Source organism: Pyxicephalus adspersus, chromosome 5, assembly GCF_032062135.1.
Source record: "Pyxicephalus adspersus chromosome 5, UCB_Pads_2.0, whole genome shotgun sequence".
Lineage (NCBI taxonomy): Eukaryota > Metazoa > Chordata > Amphibia > Anura > Pyxicephalidae > Pyxicephalus > Pyxicephalus adspersus.
In genome coordinates, this window is record NC_092862.1 from 54,448,320 (window position 1) to 54,469,688 (window position 21,369).

The 21,369-nt window shown below is 36.9% G+C and overlaps 1 protein-coding gene across 6 annotated transcripts in view; it reads left to right on the plus strand.

Moving 5' to 3' along the window:
* Positions 1 to 7,372: 7,372 nt before the first annotated feature.
* Positions 7,373 to 21,369, plus strand: part of ZNF236 (zinc finger protein 236) — an 81,310-nt gene continuing 67,313 nt past the window's right edge. For 4 of the 6 annotated variants that reach the window (XM_072411531.1, XM_072411536.1, XM_072411533.1 and 1 more), the window contains exons 1-5: positions 7,373 to 8,479; positions 11,784 to 11,923; positions 12,833 to 12,997; positions 14,445 to 14,623; positions 16,261 to 16,385. In XM_072411531.1, the coding sequence (XP_072267632.1) occupies positions 8,428 to 8,479; positions 11,784 to 11,923; positions 12,833 to 12,997; positions 14,445 to 14,623; positions 16,261 to 16,385 (661 nt within the window). In that variant the 5' untranslated portion in view covers positions 7,373 to 8,427. The other 2 variants (XM_072411534.1, XM_072411535.1) reach the window with 2 other exon arrangements.

Genomic DNA, 21,369 nt, shown 5'->3' on the forward strand with positions numbered 1-21,369 from the left:
AAAAAGATGTGTGTTATGGTGACCTCTTGTGGGTTGTACATCCAGCAGAAAAACTAAAAAAAAATGCTTTGCACACATATTTCTTCACCCTGTACTTGGAGTGAAAATTCTTGGCAAATCACTTATCAAAGTGTCTACATAATATGTGTCGTTAATGTCCTACTTTTGACAAACAGGATATCAATTCTCTTTATTGCTCCCCTAGGTGACAGATAATAAAACTGTCAGGCTATGAAATGTACTTATTAAAAATGGCATACTATGGAGGCTATATATTAATCAGAAAATGTAAAATAATATTATTACATTCATTAAATTAGTATTAAGTCAGAGTTTGATTTGCTAATGTTCCGCATAGTACTAGTAATATGGCATTATACAGGCGGCGAATAAGCATGAAATTGATGTGGATTACATCTGAAAAATCTGCAGCACTGTCCATTTAGGACATTAGGAAAGAACAGTTGTGAATATGTAATCATATTAAGGGGACTTCCCCAAGCAATAAATGGTAGTTGTAAGTAGCTCTGAGTGCTTGAACCTGCTTATGTAATCAAAGGTAATCAAGTTGCACATTGATGTGTCATTAAAGAACATATTTAATGTGCACATGTGTTATTCATATGGTATGTTTCAACTAGTGTATGAGCAATGTACAAGAAACATGGAAAACTTTGGTGTCCTAATCTATAGTAATTTTGCTCACACTGTATATAAGGAAAACAAATGCATCTCTGCTACTCTTTGGCTTAGTTTGGCTCTAGGGTAATTGGGGTAAACTGGTTCAAAAAGTCTGGGTTATAAATGTTGTGAATCTGAACCCCTTTGAAGTCAATAGGGAAAATTTCTGGTGGTTTATTTTAGTCTCCTGAAAGTACGGTAGCAGCCAAATTTACCAAAATAGCATTACAATACTGACAAATGTTTGAGGAACATTGTGTAATTAAAAAAAGGGATTAAAAATATGGGGCAGTGGAAGAAAGCCATTTTATCCTGCTTGAAGGATAACATGGTAAATGCACAAGTATGTCAATTTATAGATTTTTGGGGCTCTTAACATTTTTTTTAATGGTGTCATAAAGTGGCTTGGACAACAAGTAAAACAATAAAGAAATTTCAGTCCTTTTTTATAACTGTATACCTTGTCTAACTACGCACTCTTAGCTGTGTCCTTATATTTTTTCAACCAGGGTACCACAAAGTGGTTGTGACAAGTATCGCAATAAATAATAGCCCAACACACAGCAACAGCAGAAAGCAATGCAGGTAAACTAGTGGACTATATAATGTGCAGACCATCAATGGTAATGGAGTTTCAGTTTACAGTTGCATACTGTATACCCACCAAATGTCTCTGATTTGGAGGGACTAACCCACATTCAGAACCAATTTGTGCGTATTTTTTCCTCACTTGGCCCCTTTTTTGTCTGGAGGTTGAGTACATTTTTACATTTAATATCAATAATGTTTCACCAACAATTTTATGTCTTAGCCAAATTCATATACATCCTACTAACATTTCAGGGGTGAAATATTGCAAAATGAAGAGATAAATTGTGTTTCCCCAAACCCTTTAATAATACGAAGATCTTTGGTTAAACAAACAACTAGGCCACTGCAATAAACAGACCACAAAACACCGCAATAAATACACAATAAATTTACAAGTAATAAATTATTATTATAGTTTTAAACTGATAGAACTCTGTATTCATAGTTTTCATTAATGAACAGGGTATACATTTTTACATGGTAAGAAACCTTTGACATCCTAAATTGAAAAACATTAGGAGTCAAGATGTCTGTTAAGTTTGGTCATTTTTTTTACATCAATTGTGGTTCCTTTCAAAATGTTTTTATGTCTCATCTTGTAACAACATATGGTATTATTTGCTTAAAATGTTCATTATACTGTGAATTGCGTGTGTGTGTTTCCTCCAGGTACTCTGGTTTACTCCCACAAACATGCAGTGAGGTTGTGTCACACACAGAAACAGGACCACTAGGGGGCGCTTTGGCTTTACCAAATCACTAAGCAGAAGGATAGTCAAGGAAAGCTGGGGTCAAGACAGGCAGCAAGCAAGAGAGGTCAGGTCACACGCCAGGGGTCAATAGCCAAGGATCCAGGAGACAAACAGCAATGACACAGAGGCCACTGCAGGCACAGGGAACACTGGAGACACTGGAAACAGCAGGAGGTACAGGTAATACAGGGATAAACACAGGAACTGCACAGGGAAGTTGGCTAGGAACCAACACACTGGACAATGAAGGAAGCTGGACACAGGAAAGACTGGATTAAGCAGCAGGTGTACAGGAACTAGATCACAGAACTTGAGAGCTCGAGCCACTTAGTATAGACTTGTTGCACAAACAAAAAATACAGTTTGTGAGCTAGCTAAATAGCCAGGGCTGATTAGGAGGCTAGTTCCTGATTGGCCAGCGGAATGGACGGAGTTAATAAAGCTTTAGATACCTGTGCTTTAGTGAGGTACAGGTAAGTGTGACAAAAATTGGCTTCCCCCAAAAAATTGGCCTTAGATGACATATGACTATGGTAGGGACATTAGATTGTGATCTCCTTTTAGGGACAGTTAGTGACACGACTATGGACTTTGTACAGCGCTGTGTAATATGATGGTGCTATATAAATACTGTGTAATAATATTAATTATTGCCCTTCCAGTTTTTTTTTTATCTTGCATAGTTACCCTATCTATATATTATTCTATCCATTTTTAGTATTGCAACCCTCTTCTAAAAAAACAAAAACATTTTTTCAAAATCTTGGCTTACATCTTATAATCACTAATTAAATGACATTTACGTATAGTGTGGATAAATTGTCCTTTAGGTATGTTACTGATCCACAGTGGGTGCTAACAAAAATTTTCTATCTGTAGGTAGTAAAAAAGAATTTCAACATTTTCTCTCATCCTTAAAAAGGATACATAGCTCTAAAAAATTAACCCTAACCCTACTTTAGGTGAAGAATGTTCAATAAATCACATAAAAAACTGCATGAATAGAAAGAAGCGTTACCTTGCCAAATAAACTATATTACCGGTATATATATATATTATATTATTACTTAATATTATTATATTACTATAAGCTAATAACTATAAAATGTACAGTGCTGCATAATATGTTGGTGCTATATACAAATCATGTTTATTATTAATAATAATAATAAAACGTGCCTAAAAAACAGTGCATGTCTGTTTTTATAAATTGCATCAGACCATTTTCCCATTAAAAAGGTTATGGGGTTATTTAAAAAATATTGAACAGATTCATAACTGTGTTGATATGAATTGCTGGAAGAAACATTTGTCATGACTAGAAATCAGATCAGTGTTATATTTAATGTTATACAACCATTTGTTTGGTGTCCTCTTAAAGGATGAGAACTATGAAACCAATGGCTGAATAAAAAAAAAATCAAACATGAAAACTATCTATACTGCTATCAATAGGCCTGCCTGGGTCTTTGAAGGAGGAACTATAGTTCCCTTCGACAAATATTCACATTTACCTATCTTATCCCCGCCTTCTATTGAGAAAACACTGATGCTGGGGCCACTAGGACTGAAAGATCAAAACCAGGAAGAGGAGAAGGAAGAAAATGGCAGTAACCCTGTAAAAAAAAAACAACAGGAATAAGTGAGTGTATTTAAAGAATTTCAATCAGACATGTAAGGTTATTTTATTGCAGAAAGGACAGTATGGTTTTGTTCCATTTTAAAGGATTTTTATGTATTTTGGTAAATGGTAAATAATAGGAATCCTTGAGGCTGAGGAACTTAAAGCGTACCTAAACTTAGACATTTCACTTTACATAAAAGAGTAGACAACTGTTTTATGTAAGGTAAAAATTCTGTTGTTTTTTTAAGTGCAACACCTTGTAAATAAAAAAGGGTGCAGCACCGACAGCATGCCTGATCATCTCGGGCATGCGCAGAAGGAGCCTTTTCGCTCAAACAGAAAAATCACGCATTTGCAGTGGGATCGGCAAATTTTCTTTTCCTCCTACGTCACCGATCTCACGCCTGGGTCGGGTGACTTAGGATGAAGAACCAGGAAGAAGAGCAGAAGATGGCGCCGCCGGCTCCGGGACGAATGTCAGGACGACGTGGAACCTGATGAAGGACACGCCCAAAGGGATCGGACTGCACTGGGGGATTGAAGGTAAGTCTGTGTTTTTTTTTTTGCCGTTTTCAGTTTAGTTCCTTTTTAAATAATTATGTTCCCAATTATTTAAAATCCCCATTCACCTGTCCTTCTTTAACTATTTTTATCAATTCTTTTATTTATAAGAACTAGTGGGATTAAATTGTAAGAGTTGATATGTACACGTATCAGATAACAAATGTTCTATATCCATAATCCTTCATATCCAATAGTACTATACCACCCATAGGCATATAACTATATTATCAAATACTTGTTGTTGATGTTCTGGAATGCCCAGTTCCATTTGTTTAACATTCAGTCTTCATTAATTGCCAAATCCTTAAATACAGAAATAGATTGTCCTAAATATGATGGTTATAAAAGGAGGCAGTCAATAAAGATGAATGACAATATTTTAAGTGAGTTCTAGCTATTCCTTCAAAATATTTCTTCAGTTTATTTTATGACTAAATTTATGCCAATGTATGTTACAAATTTATTCAAACTTTTATTTGAACGGTGCTGCACCCTTTTTTTCAATCTTTAACGTGTTTTCAGTGTTATAAATTTTAAACCATGAGCCTTTATTAAATTATAGATTATATGGACACCTATGTAACAAAGAGAAAACAATTTAAAACACTCAAAACATAGAGGAAAGGAAGAAAGAATGCTCTTTTAAGGTACCTAGGTATTAGATTGTTAAAAGAAGATTTACACTTTATTTTATCCAACGTATCATTGAAAAAATCCATAAAAAAGGTACGGTTGAGTAGTACAAAAATATAAAAACAAATTCAGAAGGTTGTTAACAATTAAAGAATCCAATTTGTTGATACAGTTTGAGAGAAGGTGTTACAGTGAAGTTTACTCCCGATGCGTTTCGCCCACAAGTGGCTTCATCAGGGGCTGCATTAAGCTAGAAGTAGCCAATATTAAATATGATTAATTCAACATCATGATGATCAAAACATATACTACATAACGGAGAATACAAATTAATCACTGTATAATACATCATTAAGGCAGGAATATAGGTTTCCTAATAGGAGGAAAGAAAACATACATACATGGATGATGAGTAAACTTATTTTGACGCTCCAGGATTTTTGTATATTAACATGAGAACAACTGTCTTGTTTACTTAAATATTAAAGTGCAGTTCACTGCATTGTACACTTATCCCCTGCCACCACAATATTCTACCCACCCACCCCAGCTCTGTACTTATAAGATCAGAGGGACCACACTGTACCATTTCTTTACATTGCCTCATTCTCTGCTGCAAGTACAGTTTTATAGACCTCAATAGCGCTCATGTACCATGTTAAGAAACACCCTATGGAAGTAAATATGGTTGTACTGCACATGCACAGGCAGCAGAGGACTTGAAGAGTAGGGAATGTTAGCAAACAATATTTTACAAGGATGAAAATTTAAACTAATATATTATAAATAAATTTGCAGGTAACAAAAGCTGCTGATTCACACTATGTTTGGAACATCAGGAAAGAAATTCATACCAATCAGGTTCGATGATTGAAACTGAGATCGCTAAGGTCATACAACTCAAATTATTAATCCGCTGTTTTTATCTAGTATTTCTTTATTTTTGATGGGGATGCTTTATAGTGTACATTATAAAAATCAATGGGTAAGTGCAGTACTTTCTTTCAGAGGCTTTCATAGCAACCACTTGTCACAAGAAAGATTGAAATATATGTTTATTGTGTTAAAGAATATAAAGAAATTGATACGCTTACTACAATGTGTCCTTCTGTAGAAGCATTTTTGGTGAAACGCGTCAAGGACGGAAGAATGGAAATTGTTATGAATGATAAATGATGTTGATAGATTCCAGAAAGGAAATATTGACACTTTTTAATGTTTTTTATGGCTTTTAAACAAAAACTTTTGTATCAACATAATAAAATTGTATAGAAACACTTTTTAACCCCCCTAGCAGTAATCCTGAGTGTGACTCGGGGTGGATCTTCCATGCAAAAAGCAGTAATCCCAAGTCACACTCGGGGTCGCTAAAAACATTAAAGAAAAAACATTTACCTTGTTTCGTTGGCGTCCCCCCGCATCCTGCTCATCCCTGCAGCTCCTCGGAACACATCTTCTTCCTCTGATCTCCAGCTGGCGACTGCAGAGATGATCTCTGGGGTTTCCTGGTGACGTCAGTGCAGGGTGGAGCGGCGGGAAATTCAAATACCGGTAATTTTGTTTTGGATTCAATACAAAATAACTGTGCTGATTCCAATACAAAGAAATCTTTAAATAATATACATATAATTATATCATATATATATATATATATATATATATATATATATTATACATGCTACTTTACAGTTATATTACAGGTTTCACTATTTTTTTAATGAAACAGATTTTTGTGTTTTTTAAGTTTTTTATTTAATGTATTGAATTTATTAAAAATTGGAATTATTTTGGTGAGTTATGCCTAGGAATTATAGGCCTACAATGTAAAATAAATTTCCATTAAAAAAAATGTAACGCTTTTTGAATGTAAATACAGACAGAATTAGAACGTTAGGGGGTAAACAAAAAAAAAATGTTGTTTGTTTGAGTATATTATTGCAAAAGCAATAGAATGTTAGCAAACACAAGAACACCTTTGAACATTTTAGGCTCTGTTTAGACTGGCAGTGAGCAGCGGCCTGGTTATTGCTACCTTTGGCTAGTGATCTGGTGCATTAGGGGGAGCCATAATATGTAGCTTCTACACACAGCAGGCCTATAGAAAATGAATAGGGGAAGTAATGATCTGCCCGCTGACATATCTGCAAATGCTGGTTGTTTAAGAGGTGCCAGCCGCTGGGAGAACACGATCACTCCCCTCCTATAGAGTGTTACTTCCCCCACCTCCTAGATTGTAAGCTCTTGGGGGCAGGATCTTCTCTTCCTCCAGTGTCACTGTTATTTGCAACCCCTATTTAATATACAGCACTGCATAATATGTTGGCGCTATATAAATCCTTTCTATCAATAATAAAAAAATCCCACTGCAGGTCTGAATCTAGACTTAATGTGGACCTAAACTAAACTTTTTACCTTATATAAAAGGGCAGACCCTGTACCTTCTATTCTTTTTGAGGGGGTTTTTAAAGCCTTTATTTTCTGGTAAATCCCCCCCCCCCCCCCCCCCCCTGTCTTGATCGCCGCGGATTGCAGCACCTCCTGGTATACATACGTCATACATCCCAGAAAGTTTCTGGCTGCTCCACTGCATGCGCAGTGAGATCGGCACTCTTTTCCCCATATCGCAGGCTAGGTCACCCAATTTCATACCTGTGCAGTGCAAGATCAGGAGATGTAGGCGGAAAAAGAGGAAAGAAGATGGCGATAGGGACGAAGGTGGACTCCAGGACGATGCGGGACCCTCCAAAGGGGTCTACTAAAGTAAAGGTGTATCCTTTTTTTTTTAGTTTACTTTCACATAAAGCATAAAATCGTGAAGGGGGGAAATAAGTGCACACTATGGGTAATACCACTCATCCTTTCAGTGTTGGTCCTCATTTATTAAATAGAATGCTAAAAATTCACCCGTGATGCCTATAAGGATACACATTAGGGCACAGCGATCCACATCACATGACAACCCTGGGGTGCGGAGTTACTATTTCTTCTTTATGACAACCCAAACATACTTTACCAATGTACTGCCATGTGCAAAGCTTTCTGCAGAACGTGTGTGTGTATGTCGGATACACCATGTACACAACCATAGTACAAGTACAGTGTTATTGGCTTGAGGGAGTCCTCCTGTATTATCCTGTGCTTGTATCTGTTGCATGAAGCCCCCTGACAACACACGGGGTATAGAGGACAAAACATGTAAAGTGTACGGGACAGCCCCAACATGTATATAATATGAGCACCTGTACACGACAAGTGACAACTCCTGTGTACAATAGGATGATGGGACAGCTCCATCCATTATGGAGGCGGCATGAGAACAGCTGTTCCCCGGTGAGTCAGGGAGAGGTGACAAGCATACAACAGACAGCTCATACACAATGTACACAACGGACAGCCTGACTACAACATGGCCAGCTATTGCTCTGTGACGTCAGCACATAACCCCGCCCCACCGTGCTTCCTCCGCCGCGGACGCGTCTTCTTCCTTCTCCTCCCTCCAATCCTCTTCTGCTGCTTCCGCCGCCGCTGAGAAAAAAGAGGAAGAGGCGACATTACCTTGAAAGAAAAAATAATCCGAGCCCAATGCCGCGGGGCCGACCCCCAAAACCAAGGGCTGTGGACGGATCGCAGTCAGGTATAAAAAACCTTGCAGGGGTGAAAGAAGGACGGGGCCTGGTGCGGGTATAAGCGGGCGGCTGTAAGCGATGTTAGAGTTGTGTGTATCAGCACATATAGTCCCCGGATATAGTGGGAGGCCGGACTGTGAGTGTGAGGCGTCTTCTCCCGGAGTCTGGGCGGAATGATACGGGAGGGGGACGCAGCACCCGGACTTACAGGCTGCGGCAGGATGTGAGCGGAGAGTGTTATGGTTACATTTTACAGTGTGCGATATTAGGAATAGGGCCGTGTTATAGGGAGGCATCACGTGATATAAAGCCAGCGGGAAGGACCGCGCTAATTGTCACGTGACTGAGCTGGTGTTTATGTCAGGGGATGTATTTTCTTGTGTTTGTACTGCACAAGTATAGTAAATAGAAGTCCTCATAGATCATTAGTCAGGTGGAAATATACAATAAATACATGTTTAAACACAACTCAGCCTTCTTTAAAGTTCTAACTCAAGGTATTCTTCTGGTTCAGGTGTCAAACATGTAAACTAGAAAAAAAGGAACATAAATGTATATTAAAAAAATTCACTTGGCTCTTTTCTTTAGTATCGGTACTACAAAGGTTACATATTGGCGCATACCAGAATAAACCACACAGCATTCCCATGACAACCATCAGCTAATGGAAATGCCGCAATATGTACATTCAAACCTGTGAACTAAACTTTCCAAATGAAAATATTACAACCAGTCCGTTCCTTTATTACAGAAGGGAGAGGCGATATCCTTTCTGCCTCATCAGAAAGGCTGGAGCCATTTTCTACCAATCTTCTGGTTACAGAGTGCTGGGGTCAGGTGTATGTAATGTACAGAGAGCATGGGTCAGGTGTATGTAATGGGGTCAGGTGTATGTAATGTACAGAGAGCATGGGTCAGGTGTATGTAATGCACAGAGTGCTGGGGTCAGGTGTATGTAATGTATAGAGTGCAGGGATCAGGTGTACGTAAGGAACAGAGTACTGGGGTCAGGTGTATATAATGTGCAGAGGTGAGGTGTAGGTAATGTACAGAGTGCTGAGGGAAGGTGTATGTAATGTACAGAGTGCAGGGGTCAGGGTTATGTAATGTACGTAATATGTTTGCGCTATATAAATCCTGTTTAAAAAAAAAAAAATTAAATGTAAGGTATAGAGTGCAGAGGTGAGGTGTATGTAATGTACAGAGTGCTGGGGTTAGGTGTATGTAATATAGAGAGCGCAGGGTTAGATGTATGTAATCTACAGATTGTATGGGTCAGGTGTATGTAATGTACAGAGTGCAGGGGTCAGGGGGTCAGGTGTATGTAATGTACAGAGTGCAGGGGTCAGGTGTATGTAATGTACAGAGTGCTGGGGTCAGGTGTATGTAATGTACAGAGTGCTGGCGTCAGGTGTAAGTAATGTACAGAATGCAGGTGTTAGGTGTATGTAATATACAGAGTGCAGGGGTCAGGTGCATGTAATGTACAGAGTGCTGGGGTCAGGTGTATGTAATGTACAGAATGCAGGGGTCAGGTCAAATAAATGGGTTGCCTTAACATGATGCATATATCACACATATGTTATTGTATTGCAACACAGCACATTGATCTGAATTGCCTCTAAATATTAAAAAATAAGTATCAAGAAGTAACAAATTCAGAACAAAACATTTAAAAAGCAAAGGTTTGCTATTTTATAAATTAAAATACGAGACTGAACCAGTTTGGAGCGGCTGCATAAATTATATGCAATTTTGTACAGCCACAGGAGAGATCCTGTACTTCTAAAACATGTTGCTGTACAGCAATTATCAAAAGGTTATTTTTCCATCTACAAAATCATGCCTACACAAAAATAAAAACCCTACACCATGAAAACACTTTATGAATTAAAACAAAATACAGTAAACAATAACCTGTCCCTGTAATAAATACATTGATGAAAAAGATTATGGACCAATGTCTGTAGAAGGCCCAGATCAATATGCATGTTATCAATATCAAAGCTGAAGGATTTGTTATGTTATATTTGAAAATGTAGAAAGTGTGCCTAAGTGGTACCTAAATGTACCCTTTGTCTGGAATTCTTTCCTTAAAATAGCAGTGCCCCTCCTGGTATGTGAGTGTGTTTAAAGACCCCTATTGCTGTGTATCTGATGTGTGAGATGTAAGGCACTGTGCAGCCTGTTGCTAGTCTCACAATTAAAGCTCTCCAAGGCTGGAGAGGATACACTTTCATCAGTGACCTGGGTGATCCAGCAAACCTGGAATGGATTTCTTCAGTCATTTGCAGATGTAGCAAATGTTTTGAATCCTAGACTAGATCTGTTTCAGGTTTGCATGATCACCCAGCTTAACTGATAAAAGTGTATCCTCTCCAGCCTTGGAGAGCTTTAATAAATCAGGCCCACTATATCAATACTGTGCTTCTCGCTGATCCTAATAGAGGTTTTGATATAAGGAAGCAAAGTCCTGACTTTATAGCCAATATAGCTGCCTTCATGGAGAGACATAACACAGAACATGGCATTGTAATACAACTTTCACACTTGCAGTAAATGGCAGTGTTGTACTGCAAGTGAAACCACACTCCCAACCATTCCTATTTGACCTGATGGGAGCGGTTACCATTTGTCAACCATTTTTTGCATGTGTTTGCATTGTGATTGTGGTGGGGTTTTTGCATGGTTTCTGGAAGATTCCCTTGGGCTGCACAGTTGCTTTTTCTCCTTTTATGTTACAGCTGCCACTGCAAATGCGGGAGACACACATGCAAACCTGTTAACCTGCGGTTCAGTTTACTTCTCCCGGCCACAGTTTGCTAAGCTTCCTGGAGTGGCTGACCTCATAGTTTGAAATAGGTCTTAATAGGTAATGAGGAAAGATCCTGTGCAGGGAGACCACAGACCAAACCCAATCCTTGGGTTATGGTTAACCATTACCTAAAACCCAACCTTTGTTAAGTTAACCTGTCCCTTATGCATTCATACAACAGGAAAAAAATATTCCCCATGTGCCCAGCTATTAATAATCAGCTACATATAGAAAACCTCCTTAAAAACCCTTTGCTTTTTTAATAAAACAAACACACCTGGTACATAAAAGTTAAGCTAAGGTTTAAATCAGCTCAAATTATATTATTTTTTCTTAGATTGGTGTTCAGCTGTATGATAAAATATATATCGTGTTAAAATTGAAGAGATGTTATTCATTTTACAACTTTCATGCTAAGAACACTAATATATAACTACATATTTTTATCCATGCTGTTTCTAAATATAAAATATTACCACTAACAAATATCCTTGCAGATGGAGTTTTAACAACGAATGCAGACAATAACGGTTTCCCCTCCCATGGATCATCCTACAAGTGTGACATCTGCTTGTTATCCTTCCCTAAGGAGACACAATACCAGAAACACATGCGGGATCATGAGAAGAATGATAAGGTGAGCAGACTCTAGTGTTTTGTCACATTTAAAGCCCAGCTTCACATACACTGATTTCTGGAATCTAAGAAGATTGAACTTTAATGTCCCAATTTGAGATTTTGGGATTAAGGTAGAGTTTCAATGTATAACTGAGTCTGTCATCTCCCTTCATAATAGCTACCTGTAAATCCTTCTGAAACAACTGTAAGCAATCCAGTAACTGCACACTTCTATATCCTTCTATAAAAGAGTTCTTGATCATGGACCCATAAGGGTGGCCTATCATAGGATATTTTTACATTGGAGAGAAGCATTGAGATCTGGGTCAAATAACCATCTGCTAAAGACTGAACTAATTCCTAAAAATATGTGTATAGGTCTACATACTACAATGCAATGCTGGTATTTTAGTCAAGAGGCCCTGTCATTGCTATGTAATACGGTCAGTATGTGCTTGTGCTTCGATTTTGAGAATCCATTTTCACACAGACAGCTTAGGAGTGATTTCTGGAAAGATAGCATTCAACAAGCGAGACATGTATTAAAACCTACAAATTCAATAGTAGTTATTGAATATCATTACACATGAAATTATAGTAAAGGCTAAATAGACGTGCAGGGCTGGGGAAAATAGGATACATTTGGGAAGATAATCCTATTTTGCTTTCTCAATTTTTCGCCTTTGCCTCTGTTACTGTTACATTTTAAAGTAAAGTTAAACCCGGACAATAAAGTCATTTTGGACCTTTTGGTGTGCTAAAAATACCTTTGAAAGTAATATATCTAACTAAAAATGTAATGAGCTGATAACTTTCTGTGCCTTTTATATGTTTTGCCTTGATTTACGCTTTAAAATTTTAATATTATTATTTACACATTTTTTTCACTTTTTGACATTATCGTCACCTTCCTATCTTTGTTCTTTAGCCTCATCGTTGTGATCAGTGCCCAATGTCTTTTAATATTGAATTTAACCTTACACTTCATAAGTCTACTCACAATGTGGATGACCCAACATGTCCAGCATGTAACAAAAAGTTCTCTCGAGTGGCCAGTCTTAAAGCTCACATTATGCTGCATGAAAAAGAAGAGGTAAGTGCTTCCCTCACATGCATTGTCTTGAATCATTAGCTTGAGTTGGCTAATAAGGACAGAATTTAATGGATATTGTAATATGTGAAACATAATTTGCAGAAAATATATATTTATTTGTAAGGATGCAAAATATAATAATATTATAACATAGGGACATTATGGACTTTTGCTCGCAAAAACACACTTAACAGTAGCATACCTTTCCAAAGCAACTCTTAGTTGGCTTATTTGATGAACTTTAGCCTAATGAAATTCTACAGACATTTTATTAGTTTCCCCTCCCCAGTTATTCTTGAATTAGTAGTTATTGTGTTATCATTTAGTAGGCAGTTACTAATTTTTTTCTGTTTCCAAAAAATAAATAAATAATGTGCAAGTATATGTCTATCACTCAAGAATTCCAGTTGTTGTTGAACTGCAGCTCCATATAAATAGATGCACTTTCGTGTGTGTGTTTGTGTGTGTATATACTATGCATACTCAAGCATAAACCAAGATTTTATGACCTAAAAATGCCATTAGAAGAGAATTTCAGGTTAAAGTCCTGTCACACCACTAGAAGGCACTGTGTCCCCATGTAACATGTATTATAAACATTGTTTTCATTACATTATTAGTGTCTGTTACACACTTTGCATTTGGACGCATTGCCATCTACTGATGGCCAACAGTAATCCACAAATGATCAGTTAGGCGAAAGTTACCCATCACACAAAACTCAAAAGTACAAAATACTTTAACCTGTTAAAAGAGGGGAAAAGATAAACAGACTGAACCCATGTGATAATAATTTTCACCCTTCAAATAAATGTTTTAGGAATACCACACCATAGAAGTATGTAATTAGATTATATTTATCTGCATTTTTGTTCACTTCTGTATTCTGTATTAAATGTTAGAAGAGACTGGTTCATTTGTGGCCTGGGTTTATACTCGGGTTAATGTAGATTTCTTCTGTTAAGGGTCAATGTCATCGTTTTCTACTGCTTACTTTGCTTTTTAAATAGGTGAGCTTAAATGTGCTACATATCATATGCCTTAATGATCCTAGCAACATGTTTCAAGATGGCTCTAAAATATAAAGTTCTGGGCTAATTCTGGCCACCCACCATCATGTAGTAAAGTGTTAGCAAAATGAGCAGCATTTTATTAAGACTGAGTGGTAACATAACAAAGACCTTACTCATCAAAAATTACAGCATTATTTTTTCACCTATCAATATTTATACCTTTTAGGGAAAGGTATAAAAGGTACAAAGTACATAATACTACAAATAAATGCTATTTCATGAAATTTGTCAGGGGAAATCTGATCATATTTAACTGTATGTTTTTTCTAAAGATGCCTTTTTTTAAATTGGTCTTTATCAAATGAATTTTAATAAATTCCAATATGATACAAAACTGTAGAAATAATTACTAAAAAGAAGTACTTTATTTCCAGACACTCATCTGTTCAGAGTGTGGAGATGAATTCACATTACAAAGCCATCTGTCTTTGCACATGGACGAACATCGACAAGAGGTAACAGGAAACAAAACCTACAGCTGCAAGTCATGCAAAAAGATTTTTGAGGCTGCACCACAGCTTAAAGAACATATGAAAACACATTTCAAAATAAGGTGAGCTTTCCAATAATACAATCTAGGAGGGGGTGCTGAGAAGTTCCTGGCTTTGCCTAGAAAGAAGGAAGCCAGAGTTATGAAATAACACATTTATTTAACATATTCCCCCCCTGAAACTGATGCACTTGGTACAGCGTAGTTGCAGCTTTTCTAGACCGTTCAAATAAAAGTCCTTTGATTGGGCCGCAAACCAGCTCTCAGCAGCATCTTTGACGTCAGAAATGTCCTCAAAACATTGCCCGTTCAGGTGTTTATATAATAAACTAATTTCTTTGTTTTAGGAGTATTTATATTTTTCTAGACCTTCAAACTCTACAACTGTGAAGTTTTGGAAGTAATGGGTTGGCTTAAGTAGATCTAATCTGCATGGCATTACATTATTCAGGATAACAAGTGTGTATCATAAACATATGTCATGTTTCTTTTTTAAAAAATTATCTTTCACTTTTTTTTATTTGTTGTATCATGTAGTTACTGATCTACTAACCACTTCCTGACTATGTGCACATGTTTCAGTAGCCAATGCACATCATTGCTCTGCACCAGCTTTTTAATAATGATCAGTGTTCATCAGTACAACCCTTTGTACTCCCCACCAGAGACACATGGGTGACAACACAGAAGCACTATTAAGAGGCAGTTGTCATCACATGGCATGTTCGCCTGTTTTTTTTTTTTTTTTCATGAAAGCTGCAGATTTTAAGATTAAATACAACCTTAAAAAACTACTATAATATGAGAAATTATATATTAGATTTTTATTGATGGGGTTCTTTTGTGTACTAGTATTCAGAAATCCTTCTATCATTGACAAACGATGGCTGTAGAACTTAAGCTAGCCAGTCCAGAATAAAGTTGTGTATCTGACACTGACGTTATCGGTTAACAAAGTTTGCAAGTGATCAGCCACACTGAAATGCATAAAAGTAAAAACTGGATTTTTTGTTTTAATTTGCAGTTGTTTAGGTTATACAGTGCTTTAACAAACGAAATGTCATACAGCGGAGGGAATACATTTCAACAATACATTAACAACTCCACTTTCAATTCCACTGCAGTGGTCCCCAATCTCCAGGCTGTGGGCCGGTCCGTGGCTGGTGAGTTGGGGGCCGCAAATGACAGGACACAGAAGCACCGGCATCGGCAGCACCAGTGGCTCCCTTTACAGTGCTCTAAAGCATACAGGCAGTCTGACAGCAGGAGTGCAACTAATTTGTTGAAAGCAAAACGTTTATTGCAATAGTTACAAAGCTAAAAATGTATAAAGAAATATTCTGCACAGCAGTATAAACATATTCAGTAAGACCAGGTCAAGATCTTGCACATTTTCCTAGGGCATTTTTTGTCCTTAGCTGATTACCTGAATAATATTAAACCAATCCCCCGTCCTCCTAGTTTGCAATAACAGCAGTATTCTTATCTCCTGCAGAGACAATGCAGGTCTGTATCAGTTGCTTTATTAATAATTTATTCAGAGCATCACTTTTAGGAACACAGAAATTCCCAGTCTTGCAGATTTTTTTGAGTGGTTAATTACAGAACAGGAAATCCTATATTCTTTCTTTTCTCTGCAACTATGCTGTTCACTTTTAATTGTTTACAACACGTGAATGTATTTTGTTTGGTTTACACAGGGTGGCAAGCACTAGATCTTACAATAGGAATATAGACAGAAGTGGATTTTCCTACTCCTGTCCACACTGTGGTAAAACATTTCAGAAGCCAAGTCAGTTAACTCGCCATATTAGGATTCACACAGGTAAGAGAGTTCTTTGGTCATTTTTTATTTATGTACATTATATTTTTTGTATACATAAGGTTCCTGTGCTGACATGCTTTGGGCTTGTGTTTCCCTGCCTGCATTTGACCTGCAGTAGGTTTTGCATTCCCAAACATTCAAATGGAAATGCAAAACTGTCTTACAAGAAAGCCTATCATCGCAGGCCTAGTAAATTTTGCAGAACTGATCTGACAGCAGAAGATATATTTGTGCGCTCTTTCTAAGGGAGTGAGATATACATAGCATGGCACTCAAAATCAAGTGGGTTCAATCTAATGGCATTAGAAGACCAAAGCAATTTATAGGGGTGACATAATTATTTAACAATAACACAAACTGACGGTCTAGCTATAGCAACATAACCCGAATTTCCATGACTACATATTACGGGAATCTAGTTGATTCAGCTTTACCCTAAATGACCAATTCTTACTAATACTACTAAATTGCAAACACAAATTGGGTATATTAAGGCCTGCAGTGTGGTGCAGCTTTAGACTTGATTGACAATGCGGTGGAAGTAGATAAAAACTACACACCACACACACAGGCACAGCCAACTTTTGCCAGCCAGTTTCTGGATGTTAATTCTAAAAAACACAAGTGGGCAAACAGCAAATTAGGTATGTGACTGGAAGGCAGCAACAACCAATATGAAGGGACCACTTTGACCTTCTGGAAAATATGAACATGAAAAATAAATAAGCTCACTAATATTGTTTTCATCTGTTGTTTTTATATTTCTCACTATTCCCTAAGTGACTATATTAGATTTAAACATAAGGCACATCTAGAGAGCTACATTATAGGCATGGCAGGTGTACTAAAGTCCATAACATTGTGGTTACAGAACAAAACAAACAGACTTACTGTAAAACATGTACACTGCAGCTTCTTGTGCTTCTTTGTACTTTCCCAGTCTGAAAAATCCTTTCTAGGAGTTGCTAGGGTCTAATACCAAGTCAAATTCAAGTACTTACATTGCAAAAAAAACATTCAGTGTTGGAATGACCTGATGAATAATTAAGAGCTTCTGTAGGTGGGCAAGTGTAGCAGGAATTTAGGTTCATTTAGCTTACATTGGTGATCAGTTGGAGAGGCTTCTATGTTCCATCTACATTCTTTTTCCTCTATTTAATCTTTCACGATCCTTTCCAACGATAATTAGTGAATGTGTGTAGTGTTATCCAACAGCTTTATCTTTATTTCTTTTTTCATGTACATATAAACAAATAGTTACCAAATATTTCAATGTTCTTGTTTAAATAATTTAGCCCTTCATTATCTAAGTTATTTAGATAACTCATACCCTTGCAGACAGACCCTCCCTCAGGGCTTGCTGCTTGTGCAGCTCTGTATGCAGGAGAGGTGGGGAGCAGAGGTAATGGTTTTTTATCACATGTGATATCTAGTTAACTCCCCAATCCTTCAGTGATCAAACCTTTGTGTAAGCACTCAAAGATTTGGGATTTTTGCCTCGTCTACTTAAAAAAACTGAAGGATTAGACAAATGTCATTTTATGCTTATATGTACCTTTTGGTTTTTGTCATTCCTATACATGTGAGTTTGTCATGACACCCCTGAGCATGTAGATAACTCACTTTGGAGTGTTTTGGGTTACAAATCTTTCGGTAATACTAAATGCCAGACATCTGCTATGCAATTTTCTGTCAATCGTATTTTTGTATGATATTATGATTAACATATCAAGAAAACATGTAATTAATTATTTTATATGCCAAGTAAATCATATACTGTCCAATTGATCTCTATCTCACAAACTCTTTATTTATCAATCTGCCGAAAAAACAAAAAAAAATACCCAAATGATCGAAAATAATAAAAACCTTTTTGACCAATTTAACAGTTTTGTCCAACTGATCAAAAATATAACATAGTGTATGGCTAGCATAAGCATAAGTAATCTTGCCCTTCTTTCCAAAATCACCTTGTAGCTAAAGCCCTATTTAACCTTTCCTGTTCCTTGAGCAATGGTAAATTTGGTTTGTATACACAGTAGAGCAGCGGTCTCCAAACTTCACAGACCACTAAATTCATAAATGTAAATCCCGCAGACCTTTATTATGAATTTTTTTAAAAAGATAAATACATTTTAAAATAATGATCTTCTTAATAGTGCCTGATGAGGACTGTGGAGGCTCTTATTCTATTATCATCAGTTGCATTGTCTTTGGTATTACTAAGGAAATGCAAAATATTTGATACTTTTTCTAACTCAATATAGGTTTATTTTGTTCGAATCTAAGACCAAACAAGAAATGATAGTTATCAAAGTCAAACTATTTGAGTCCAACTATTACCTAAAAGAGCATCTCAGAAATAAACAAATAAAATAAAACAATCTGACAAGAATCAGTATTAGCATAGCATGGTGACTGTTGTAATGGTGGAAACAATGGTGAAGCGTACACTACACTGACGTCACGTTGAGCCTCCCTTGTTATTCCGTCTCTAGTACAGTTCGTGAATTTAGTGCAATAGAAAGGCAAAAATTGTCATTCAGAATATAGGAATTTATTAGAATATTATTTTTGTTTTATTAATAATAAAACATAAAAATTGCAAATAATGTCCACATTTTTCTGTGGACCATCAAAATTTTCCTGTGGACCACTGGTAGAACTTCCTTCCTTGTGCTTTAGGCATAAGAAATTATCAAAGATTCTCTGTTATGACACTGTGACTGCCAACAGCAGAATGCAGTAATCTTTTGTTATTATATCTCATCTGTTAGCTTTACATTGCCACATTACTGTTTACTGCATGATCATTAAAGATACAGTGGATGCATTTTACAGTCTCATATCATGCCAGGTGAAGATTAGCTATTAATTTTGGTTTTAGTGAATATGAATTTGAGTTTGGTTAAGAGAAGAATAATATTTCAGTATAGGTAACTGTAGAAGACAAAGCATATATCATCATTTAAAGCAGGTGTTTCATCTGAGTGACTTGAAACTCATGTTGCTCCCTATGGCAGCTTGAAGATTTACTCATTTTCTCTTGACATAAAACTACCAGCTGTTGCATAATGATCCGAGTTATTGTCACTGTATGCGGGATATGAATAACTAAATCATGCTTGACATCACCGGAAATCTTAAAAAAACAGAAAGCTGTTTAAAAATGGTTTTACTTATGAAGACAGATGCAAAATAATTTGTTAATTTACACAGACACTTGTTTGACTGTATGACTAAAATTGAAATTAAACTAATCCCCCAACCCAAGAAAAAAAAGAAAATGGTAATGGTCCCCCTGGTATGTAAACCAGACCCCTTAATTGATTTGAAACCTTCCAGGATATGAAATTGGGCAGTGAGCATATGTGCCCTCCTCTTATCCATTAAATCTTTTCCAGAATCTGGTTTGCCAAGGAAGGACTGATGTAAAAAATATGTAGCCCCTTTCCCTTGGGCAAAATCACACCCTAGTCTATTGATTATTGTAATAAAAATTGGCCTAGTTATTTAAAGTGGAACTAAACTTGTTTGGTGGGTGGTGAGTTTTTGCCATAATCAGCAAGTATGTACAGCACGATTATAGCACATACCGTATGTACTCGAGTATAAGTCGATCCGGGTATTAGGCGAGGTACCTATTTTTACCTTGGAAAACAGGAAAAATTGATTGACTCCAGTATAAGCCGAGGGTGGAAAATGCTGCAGCTACTAGCAAGTTTCAATATTGAAAAATAAATACCAATAAAATTGCATAATACGGCCATTATAGCCATAACACGGTAAACAAATACCATAGTGAGAATTTACTAGGTATAAGGTAGGTATATTATGTCCCTACCTAACCACTAAATTCTCTTTAACCTCCTTGGCGGTATGCTTCTGTCCGCAACATTTTTTGCATGGAAATTTATTTTATATTGTAGGCCTAAAATTCCTAGGCACAACTCTAAATAAAGCTAGCATAAACTTTAAATAAAAAAACACAAAAATCTGTTAAAAAATAAAGTAAAAAAATATTTAAACATGTAATTTACCTGTACAGTAGAATGTTTAATATATATAAAATATAATTATATATATTATACAGATATTTCTTTGCATTAGACTCAATACAGCTATTTTGTATTGAATCCAATACAAAATTATTTAAATTTCTCGACGCTCCTCCCACCCACGCCAACGCATGCACTGACGTCACCTGGAAATCCTGGAGATGGTCTCTGCATTCGGTGGCTGAAGAAGGAAGATGTGTCCGGAGGAGCTGCAGGAACCAGCAGGACGCCGGGGGACGACAACGTAACAAGGTAAGTAGGTTTTTCTTATGTTTTGTGTACTTTCGAATTTGGTGCCAGAGTTATCTAACTCCGGCGTACCCTCACCATCTTTCCAGCTTTTGCGGCCAGCGTATTTCTGCTGCAGCCTGATTGACACTGGCATTGTGCTTTTCTGGAGGGAGCCATGCACCTGACTGGAGTATAAGCCGAGGGTGACATTTTCAGCACATTTTGGGATCTGAAAAAAGTCTGCTTATACTTAGGTATATATGGTACTTAACCTGTGCAGTCACTATCCAAGAAAAAGTTTTTTGACTTTTCTTTTTTCTTTCATTAAAAGAAGCTTACCTATCAGCACTGTGTTCTACGTGGCCTAAATTATGAATTCTTTAATTGTTCATTTTTTTGCTCAAAAAATTAAAATAAAGCACCCCCGCAAATAAGACACCCACCGATACCTGCCACTGTGTGCCTCTGTGTGACTCCTCGATGCTGGCTGCAATGCAGAGTGAAACTGAAAGTAACTTCAAAGGACAAGCAAGCTGCTGATCCCTGCCCTAACGGAGTCTGTTACCCGGCCGTAGAAGCCAAAAAAAAAGTGAGTCGGTGAACAGAAGGAGACAATGAATGGCACAGAGTGATCAGAAGGGGACAATGAATGGCACAGAGTGATCAGAAGGGGACAATGAATGACACAGAGTGAT